Raw genomic sequence first — 10,943 nt, forward strand, 5'->3', positions numbered from 1 at the left:
TGCTTTCTTTATTAATGTTTTCATGGTATATAATTTTCTATCCTTTTACTTACATCATTTATATTTGAAGTGAATTTTTTGTAGACGGCATATAGTTGGGTCATGTTTATCCAGTCTGCAATATCTGTATTTTAATTGGTGTAGTTAGATCACTTATATTTAATGTAATGATTGATATATTAGGGTTTAAGTCTGTCATTTTAATTTTTGCTGTTCTGTTTTTCATATCTCTACTTTCTTACTCTTCCCTATGGGTTACTTGAAGTTAATTTAGAATTCCATTTTGATTTCTCTATAGTGTTTTTGGATATATCTCTTTGTATAGTTTTTTCAGTGAATTTTCTAGGTTTTACATTATATATACATAACTTATCACAGTCTATTGGTGTTGACATTTTACCAGTGCAAGTGATGTGTAGAAACTTGACTTCTGTTATATCCCTTTACTCTCCTCCATTTCTAATTGTCTTAAATATTTTCCCAAAAAAAAGACATTGAGAACCACATTAAACAGTGTTATAGTTTTTTTTTTTTCAATTTGAATTGACATTCAATATTATTTTATATTAGTTTCAGGTGCACAGCATACTGGTTAGATGTTTATATAACATACAAAGTAATCTCCACCAACTTGGCAGTATATATAGTTATTATAATATTATTGACTATATTCCCTATGTTGTACTTCACATCCTCATGACTATTTTGTAACTATTAACTTGTGCTTCTTAATCCTTTCACCTTTTTCACCTCCCATCTGACAATCATCAATTTGTTCTCTGTATCCATGAGTCTGTTTCTGTTTTGTTTTATTTTGTTCTTCAGATCCTACATATTAAGTGAAATTGTATGGTATTTGTTTTTCTCTGTCTGACTTTTTTCACTTAGCATAATACCCTCTAGGTCCATTCATGTTGCCACAAATGGTAAGATTTCATTTTTTATGGCCAAGCAGTATTCCAATGTATATATGTACTTCTTCTTTATCCTATCATCTATGATGGGCACTTAGGTAGCTTTCATATCTCGGTTATTGTAAAAACAATGTTATAGTTTTTGCTTCAACTGTAAAACGTAATTTAGAAAACTCATGAGGAGGAAAGTCTATAGTATTTCTCTATATTTTTGTTCTTTCCATTGTTTTTTCTTTCTTCTTGATGTTCCAAGATTCCTTTTATCATTTCCTTTCTGTGTAGAGAATGATTTTTAGCCATTCTTTTAGGGTAGGTCTGCTAGTGAAAAATTACCCTAGTTTTCCTTTATCTGATAACATTTTGATTTCCCCTTCATCCCTGGAGGATAATTTTGGTTGATGTAGAATTCTAAGGTGACAGTTCTTTTCTTTCAGCCCTTGAAAATGTTGTGCTACTTCTTTCTGGACGCCATGGCTTCTGATGAGAGATTAGCTGTTATTCATATTATTTTCCTCCTATAGGTAAAATGTTTCTCTCTGGTTATTTTCAATAATTTTTCTGTTTTAGCTTTCAAAGGTTTGACCAGGCTATATCTTGGCATGGATTTCTTTGGCGGTTATATTGTTTATAATTCACTTAGCTTCTTGAATCTGTGGGTTCATGTTTGTTTTATTTTGTTACCAAATTTGGGGATGTTTCAGCCATTACTTCTTTGAATACATCTATAATCCCAATCCTCTCCTTCTGGGACAACAATGACACAAATATTAGATCTTCTGTTATAGTCCCTGTTCATTTTTTTAGTCTATTTTTTTTTTCTGTTATTCAGATTGGGTAATTTCTATTGTTCTGTCTCCAAGTCCACTGAGTATTTTCTCTGTTATCCCCAATTTGCTGTTTAACCCATCTATTGAGTACTTCATTTCAGTTATTGTATTTTTTAATTCTTAATTTCCATTTGTTCTTCTTTATATCTTATATATCTTTGCTAAGACTTTCTATTTTTAATATGTATCATGTATGTATAGAATTGTTTGTCAAGGCATTTTTCCCCCCACTGGCTTTATTGAAATATAATAGACAATTAGTTGCTCATGTTTACATTGTACAACTCAATGAGTTTTTTTCCGATTGTAGTTGGCATACGATAATATATTAGTTTCAGTTGTACGGCATAGTGATTAGAGATCTATATAACTCACAAAGTGGTCACCCCACTAAATCTAGTACCTCTCTTCCCCTTATATATTATTTACAACATTGTTGACTATTTTCCTTATGCTACACTTTATATCTCCATGTCTATTTTGTAACTATCCATTTGTACTTCTAACTCTCTCTGCCCTTTTTCATTGTCCCTCCAACCTCCCTCCCATCTAATAGCCCTCAAAATATTGTCTTTATCTATGAGTTTGTTTCCACTTGTTTTTGTTGTTATTTTGTTCTTTAGATTCCACATGTACGTGAAATCATAGTATTTGTCTTTCTCTACCTGACTTACTTCATTCAGCGCAATACCCTCTAGATCCAGCAAGGCATTATCTTTTTCCATCCCCTTCTTCTTAGTCTGTGTGTTTCTTTTAATCTGAAGTGAGTCTCTTGTAGGCAGAATATGTAGGGGTCTTGTTTTCTTATCCATTCAGCCACCCTATCTTTTGGTTGGAGCATTTAATTCTTTTCCATTTGAGGCACATGTTGATAGGAATGTAGTTATTACCATTCTTTATTCATGTTTTTGATACATGCTTTTTCTTCTTAAAGAAGTCCCTCCAACATTTCCTGTAATACCACATGATTTCACTCTGAATGCTTAATGACTAAAGAACTAAGGCTTACGTTAATATATTTCCCTTATCAACATCCATCCTGGTGAATTATACATTTTCTCAAAGACTGCTCCATAGCCAACTATAATGTGCTTACACAGACATTTTTGCTTTGCATCAAGCTTTGAGAGATCTGTCAAAGCCAGAATTATACTTACCTTCCACAGGCAGCCGTCGCCGTCCGGCCAGGCGCTCCATTTTCCGCTGTGTCTCTGCCAGACTGAAAAGGACCCCGTATACATACTGACGAGCTGACCGGAACAGGAGAGCAGCTGGAGGCAGCTCCATGTTACACTCATCCTCAATACATACAGGGATCTTAATCTCACCCTAATAAGAAAATGGTCCAGGGGAAAGGAGAAAATTAATTACCTCAAGGTTTAGAATTGAGCAGAGAAGAACCAGTAATGAACTAGAGCCTCTGCAGCCTAGCTGTTATATTTTCTACTTGTATTTAGATGGAGTTTCAGACTAAAAAGAAGCTGTAACAAGCCCAGGTGACCACAGTCAGCTTAAAAGCTATGTTCCATTTTAAAAGTCTCGGCTATGACTGACTATAGCTGACAAAATGAGGAAAGTCTTTCTTAGACATTTTGCTGGGGGATGGATTTGTATGGTGAGATTGGTGGAGGGGATCAGCTCTGGAGAAGTAGAGGAAGAGGCAAAGAACAAAGCAAAAAGCCTCTTTTTAGATGTGTCCATTCCTAGACCAGAATCCATCAACTTGGTATATTGTCTTCTTCAAAATCTCACAATTACACTTTACCTGGGGCCTCATCTTCTGTACAGTCCCATTCCCTGATAGTCTTGCCTCACCTGAGAGCTTTAATACAATGAGGGGCCCCAGCACAACTGATTTCCTTTTATTTCCCTTCAGATATCAATGATCAGAATTTTCTCTGGTAACTTATAACTCCAGGAAGTATGAAGTACACTGTTAAGAACAGAAAGGTTGGTGGGTCCAGATGTGCTTTTTCACCTTAGTGAGGACGTGGTAGATATATGGGTACATAAGACCCCTTCGGTGTCTGTGTTCAGCAACCCGCAAGACTTCTGGAGCAACTGGAGGTAAGGGTGGAATGGTGATGTCCATGTGGTTCCTTGTAGACATAGACAGCAGAGATGGGATGTGGGGCTCGCCATCACCCAGGCTGGCATCTGAAACTCCAGCATCAATAGGCGGTACCCAGGACCCTCTGTCACCATTTGGGTCCTCCCATACTGGCTGCTGCTGAAGTGTTTCTGTAATGTGACTAAAAATTTAGAAAGACAGTGTAGAAAAGAAAAAGGAGGTTGATAAAGATATTCCAACTCAAGATGTCTATTCTGATCCCAAGGAATCTTACAAACACTCTGGAAGTCAGGACACTGGGTTAGCAATGGACTTGATACCTATCCTCTCAGTGGCCATCACTGTCCTCTTGGCTTCTTTCATCTGGCATAAACCAAAGCGATCAAAAGTTGTGGGAACCATTCTGAATCCTTTGCACCTTGTAAGAGACCGTGTTTATAGTCTGCTTATATTCTAAGAAAATAATTACAATTAAAACCTCAAAGCAGCCCTGTTTCCCAGAAATAATCTGCTTGGAAGAACAATCTAAGAACAAAAGAGCTAGTACAAAATCCCACTGTTTTAATCCTCAGAACTCTGTCTTAGCTACTAAGAAATATAACTGTCTACTCAACTGTTGCAATACTTCAACTCTATACATTCTTTCATCTTTTAAAATTTAATCTACCCTCTCACAAATTAAGCAATGACAGCCATGATATGTAATACACCCATACCAATGCTTCCCTAACCAGTTGCTATGCTGCTTTTTACCTCAGTGGCCTGAGTAGCCAAAAATTACCACCTTAACAAGGTCAAAATGAACATGAAGTAGCCAAGCATATAGAGAGTTTTCCTACTTTGCTTAAAAGCAAAGAGCCAGAAAAAAGCTGGAAACATATACTTCCCCACACCCCTGCCCAGGTTAGCAGCAAAAGAATACAGATGCTTCAGAAGTCTGTTGCCTTGGGTGCCTATACAGATACTTACTGAGAGCTGGCTCCATTTGGCTCATCACCATCAGAGGAAGAAGAGTGGGAAGAGTCTGGTCCCAGAGGAGATGAGGCTTTGGAAGTCAGGTAATTGGGAAACTGGGATGTAGAGGAGTCATAAGAGACAGCCCAATTGGCAAAGGGGCTATCCTGTAGCATGGGATCCTCAGAAAAAGCATGGGAATCTCCCAAAGCATGAGAGGAGAAGAGAAGAGAGGAGTTGGGTCCCATTGGGAATGATGGTGGATATTTCATTTTCTGGGGCACGTGGTGAGAAAACTAAAGGATAAAACAGACAGAAAAGCTATTTAACATTTTACCAGGCTCCAAGATGGTTCCCTGAAAAGTTGTGATATATAGATGCTGCCAGTAGCAGGGATTATTGGGGATATAAAGAACCTACTGAGAATAACAAGAAATAATTCTAACAGTGGTAAATGGACAGAACCCTCTAGAGGCAGGACAATGAACCAACTCATGTCTCCTTCATTAGCTAATATAACTTCACAATGCCCTAATGGTTATTGATTTAGATATTTTCTTTACATAGTCTGCCATCCTCAGATTGAGAACATTACATAGGTATATACAGCCTTGACATTCTGATAACACTGAATCACCCTAACTCCTTAATTCAGATGATAAAAATCAGGAAGCAACCCGTGTCTAATGTTAACAAATGGTCTCAGGACTCGTAAAATATACTTACCATTTGCTTTCCAGCAGAGATAGTGCCCATTTGATTTCGTGGAAGGGGAGGATTTCCAAGTCGATTATTACGAAAACCTGAAGCAAAGAGAAAAGGCTATAATTAAGTCAATTCTAATAATTCTATCATGTTACATTCTGGAACCCCATATCACCTAAAAAGTTATTTATAATAACTCATTTATAAAAACAATTTATTGAACAGCTACTATGTGCCGTGCCAGGAATCTTAAAAACCTTATAAAGAGGGTATCATGAGCCATATTTCATACAAATGTGATTTGCTAATATTACACAGCTAATAAATAGCAGAGGTGGGATTCAAACTCAGGCCTGACCCCACAGATAGGGCTGTTTTACATATACCATGCCACAGTGGAGGTGAGCACCAAAAGACACCCAAGCTAAGAAAAAGGCATAGGACCCCATCTAAACATTTGAGAAATCAGGGCCCTGTCTCATGTTACCTCTCTTATTACATGGAAATCAAAAGGAGGCTGTCTACCAAACAGGAATGACTTCTAAGAGGGTGTAATACAAACAAGTGATTCCATTCTGGCCCAGGAGTTCCTGAGGGAGTAACTCAGTTTCTCCTATGGACAGATCAGCTCACCATCAGATGGAAGCCTTACCTAGAAAGGAGGAGGGACCCACTGGCAGCGAAGAGAGTTTGTTTGTGACTGAATAGTATTCAACAGCTTTCTTGAATCGCTCTATTTTATCTTCTGTCCTGGACTGGATGTTGGAACATCAGATGTTCAGAAGAAAGAACATAAGAGTACCTTTTTCATGTAATTTATAATTTGAGAGTCAAAACAGTAGCAGAAATCGAATATTTAAAGAAATATGAGAGAGCAATTTTCATGTTGTAGAAAAGATTATATAGGGAGAAAACATTATAGTACATAAAATCTGCAAAATTTTTAAAAATTAAGTTTAAAAATAAATAAAAGTTTACTTACATTTTGTACTATTCTAAAGTGGTCACATGATCATTAGAAAAAATACATAAGGATGGGGGAAATTCATAGTACCACCAGCAAAGATATTTTAGTGTATTTCCTTCCAGTATTTTTTATATTAACTTTTTATTAACTGAAGTATAGCTGGACTATTTTTATACACACATTTTTCTGTAGTTGATACCTTAACTACGTATAATTTTGTATCTTGCTTTTATTATGTTACAAAATAATTTTGAATGGCTTGTATTTTTTCATTATAAATATATTATAAATTATGTAATTACTTTCATAATACCTGACATTTATGTTATTTCTCACATTTGGCTATTATAAGCTATACAGCAAAGAACATATATGTACATATAAGTTTTTTCTGGATTTCAGATTATGTCCTTAAGAAAATGTCCTAAAAGTGAAATTATTGGTTCAAAAGGTATGAACATTAAAATCAAAAGCACTTAAACTCATATAAAAACCACAATGTGACATCACTATATATCCACTAGAATGTCTAAAAGTAAAGATGATAAATATCAAGGACTGTCAATGATATGGAGTAACTGGAATTCCAGGACATTACTGATGGAAATGTATATTGGTATAGTTTGGAAAATACTTTGGCAGTTTCTTATAAAGTTAAACATATATTTAACATATGGCATGGCAATCCTACACCTAAGTATTTACCCAGGAGAAATGAGTCTATTTATCCACCAAAAGATATGAACAAGAATGCTAACAAGAGCTTTATTCTTAATAGCCCCAAACTGGAAATAACTCAAATGCATATTAACAGAAAAATGGATAAATTGTGGTATGTTCATATAACAGAATACTATTCAACAATAAAAAAGAACAAAGTACAGATACACGCAACACTATCTCAAAGATGTACTGAGTGAGAGAAGATACAAAAGAGCACATATCAAGTTCAAGTAGAAGCTAAACTAATCTATGGCAATAGAAGTAAAAATACTGTTTACCTCTGTGGGGTTAGGGCTGACTTAAAAGGGGCTTTGCCTTATTGAGCCTTTTCTACTGTTATTTGAAAATCCTCTTGAATATAACTATATGATCTTCATAACATTTCATCAAGTAGAATATAATGTTAAAGTAATTTCTAATTTCTCATTATAAATAATGTTCTGATAAGCACATTTTTACATAAGTTTCTTGGGTTATTTCATAGGGAAAATTCTTAGAAGTGAAATTACTAGGTCAAAGGATGTGGTCATTTTCATAGACTCCTGGCACATGATACTAAATCTCTTCTCAAAGTAAATGTCTTAAGTTAAACTCTCATCATCAATGCATGAGAGAGTGCCCAATTTACTATGTAGGCCCAGTGTTGACTATTTTCTACAAAAAAAAATCATCTAACCATAATAAACATTTATTACTTATAGAAAAATTAAAATACATAATTGAAAATGAAAAATTTTAAATATTTATAATCTTATTTCTCACAGTTTGTAATTGTTAACACCCCAGGGTCTAGATAGCATTCCAGATCTCTATTTGTATGCAGTGAGGCACACAAACACAGAAATGAAGATCTCCAGGTCCAACAAAATCACTCTGCTTTTTAAAAAATTGGACTTAAAATAATTATTTGAGTCTATGGCCATGCCACCCTGAACAAGTCCTATTCCATCTGATCTTGGAAGCTAAGCAGGGTCGGGCCTGGTTAGTACTTGGATGGGAGACCATTTAGGAAGATGAGGTGATGTAGGCGTAAAAAAATAAAAAATAAGGGATTGTAACCTGACAAGGTCCTTGCAATCTGTGAGGTCAACCAAGGATTGCCTCACCTTAAAAAAAAAAATCATAATAATAAAATAATTGTTTGAAAAAAAGGGTTCCACGTCTAAAGAATGTCTGCAAATTACTGACTTACAGAATATCTACATGGTTGAATTGTATCAAGGTTCCATAATTTATGTATTGTTATTTCCTGATTATATTTTATAATATATGTAATAACTGAAAATGAACTCCTAAAAGATACAAGCTACTTACAATGATCCTTATTATCTCTACTTTGGCACCCAATTCCCTCTCCAAAAGTGACCACTGTTACCAGTTTGGTATATGTCTTACAACTTTTGCTGTGCTTATGTACACATATGTATATACATCAATATGGTTTTGTTTTTTTCACATAAGTGGAATACTATAACCACGTTGTTTTTTTAACCTGTTTTCTGTAGTTAATATGCCTTGTAAACTATTCAATATCAATAAGTATGATGCAATCCTTTGAAATACTGAATTATGTATGCTTTCTTCAATGTACCACTCTGTTCTGTGCCCTAACAGGCAAACATTTACTCTTTCTTCCAAGGGTACCTCCTTCTATGAAACCTTTCCTTCTTTGAAATCGTTATTGTGTTTTTTCTTTGCTGTACTTATTTGCTTCTGTCTTCCCATTTAACCTCAAGTTCTGTGAGGACAAAAAATGGTTTATTCACATTTATATCTTAGTGTCTAGCTTGGGGCCTGATCTATAGAAGTTTATGCAGTATTTGATATATGACAGTATTTAGAAAAGTCCTACACTTTTCTTGATCCACAGAGGCCACAGTTAGCAGAGCAAAACCCCACACTTTGACAATATTACCTAGCAGTTTTAGAATGTCTGTTTAGAAGAACTCTGCTCACAACTGAACTGTCAAAAATGATGTGTATGAAATTATACAGCAACAATGACGAATGGTTTAAGACATAAACAGTTAAGTGAAAAAAGGAGATTAAAAATTTTTACACTGAGATAAATACTACATCAAAACACACATATAAAGGAGACAAAGAAATAGTATAAACAATTTAGGGTAGAATTAGGAGCAAAGTCTCTGTATTTAATTTTTTCTTCTTTTTTTCAATAAAAAAAGGATCCTTGTTATTAAGAATAGTCATTATCCAAGTTCCAAAATTCATGAAGCAACGAAGTGAAGCAAAATCAGTAACACTGAAAATATTCAACAGAGCACTTATAAAATTTGTCCTTCATCTACATACAATAGAATATTATTGTCTTAAAAAGAAAGGAAATTCTGACACATGCTACAGCATGGATGAATATTTAGGACATTATACACTAAATGAAATAAGCCAGTCACAAAAAGACAAATACTGTATGATTCCATGAGGTAACTGAAGTCATCAAAATTATAGAGATAGAAAGTGGAATGGTGGTAGCCAGGGGCTGTGGGAGAGGGGAAATGAAGTTAACATTTAATGGGCATAGAGTTTCAGTTTTACAAGATGAAAAAAATTATGGAGATGAAAGATGGTGGTGGTTGTACAACATTATGATATATTTAATACTACTGAACTGTACACTTAAACTGGTTACGATGGTAAATTTTGTTATGTGTATTTTACCACAATAAAAAAAAATTAGATACATCTTTGGAAACATGGCAAAGTGTGAGACGTCCCCAGATCTCTCCCCTTGAAACAACAATAAGTTGAAGCACTAAAACTCAAGAAAAAAAACACCCAAATTGCACACCATCACGTCTAAGCATGAGATCTGCGTATAAGAAATACCACAGGTCAGAACCCTGGGTGTCGGGTGGTGGACTGGGACAAATAAAGAAGTTGCCTCTCGCAGCCGCTGGAGCTCCCTGCAGGAGAAGGGGGAAGGGTAAACGTGCAGCAACTTCCCTGAACAGTCCTGCCTGGGAAAGTTGTGAGCTCCCTGTAGCCAGCTGACGGCAGGGCCCAGTCATCAGGGCAGAAAGCAGAGAAGAGGCTGGCAGAGAAACAACAGCTGATTTTTACCGACTGCAGTTGCAAAATTGAGACTGAGCCGCAGCTCCCAACACCCAACCCAAAGGACCCCTCTCCCCATACCCTCTGAGACCAAGCACTGCGGAGCCTCAGGGGAATCTGAGAAAACACTGCCAAAACTGTTGCTAATACTGACAGGGACTGAAACTGAGGGTAGCGAGCATGATTAAATATCTATCAGAAAATAAAAAGGCATTTTTAAAGCTTTATATAAAGCAGGGATACAAGAGGCGTAGACGCCACCTACTGGAAACCAAAAGAATAGCACCTCCCTTGCAGCGGGCAAAAGACAGACCTTTATATAATAAATCTTCTCTCTGGAAAAAAAGCACAATAAATTTCCATTAATGCCCAGGTGGAGAAATAGTCCATGAAACACCATGAACAACCAAGGTGACAAGGCATCTCAGAAAGAAAGAAAAAAATTTCCAGAAAATACGCTTACAGACATAGAAATATGCCACTTAAATGACAGAGAATTTAGGATGGTACTTCTGAAAAAACTGAGTGAGTTCCAAAATTAGTCATATGAAAATTTCAGGAATTGAAAAAAACAACTAGATGAGCAGAGAAAGGAGAACAAGACCCTCAAAAAGAACAGAATAGATCTTCTGGAGATAAACACACACACACACACACACACACACTGCAAGAGTTGAAAAATGAAATAGCAAGCTTGGGAAATAGAGTCA

At 35.7% G+C, this 10,943-nt stretch overlaps 1 protein-coding gene and 1 pseudogene across 4 annotated transcripts in view; one reads left to right on the plus strand and one right to left on the minus strand.

The window, feature by feature from the left end:
- FAM120C (family with sequence similarity 120C) overlaps nucleotides 1-10,943 on the minus strand; it is a 97,195-nt gene that overhangs the window by 43,027 nt on the left and 43,225 nt on the right. For 2 of the 4 annotated variants that reach the window (XM_006923680.3, XM_025040938.1), the window contains exons 5-9: nucleotides 6,124-6,226; nucleotides 5,493-5,569; nucleotides 4,782-5,062; nucleotides 3,720-3,993; nucleotides 2,899-3,070 (exon numbers count right to left, since the gene is read on the minus strand). In XM_006923680.3, the coding sequence (XP_006923742.1) occupies nucleotides 2,899-3,070; nucleotides 3,720-3,993; nucleotides 4,782-5,062; nucleotides 5,493-5,569; nucleotides 6,124-6,226 (907 nt within the window). Of the gene's footprint in view, nucleotides 1-2,898; nucleotides 3,071-3,719; nucleotides 3,994-4,026; nucleotides 4,231-4,781; nucleotides 5,063-5,492; nucleotides 5,570-6,123; nucleotides 6,227-10,943 lie in introns of those variants that run through there. The other 2 variants (XM_015598389.2, XM_015598390.2) reach the window with 2 other exon arrangements.
- On the plus strand, nucleotides 8,073-8,191 carry LOC112472239 (annotated as a pseudogene).

The sequence above is a fragment of the Pteropus alecto genome, unplaced genomic scaffold (genome assembly GCF_000325575.1).
Source record: "Pteropus alecto unplaced genomic scaffold, ASM32557v1 scaffold249, whole genome shotgun sequence".
Taxonomy (NCBI): Eukaryota; Metazoa; Chordata; class Mammalia; order Chiroptera; family Pteropodidae; genus Pteropus; species Pteropus alecto.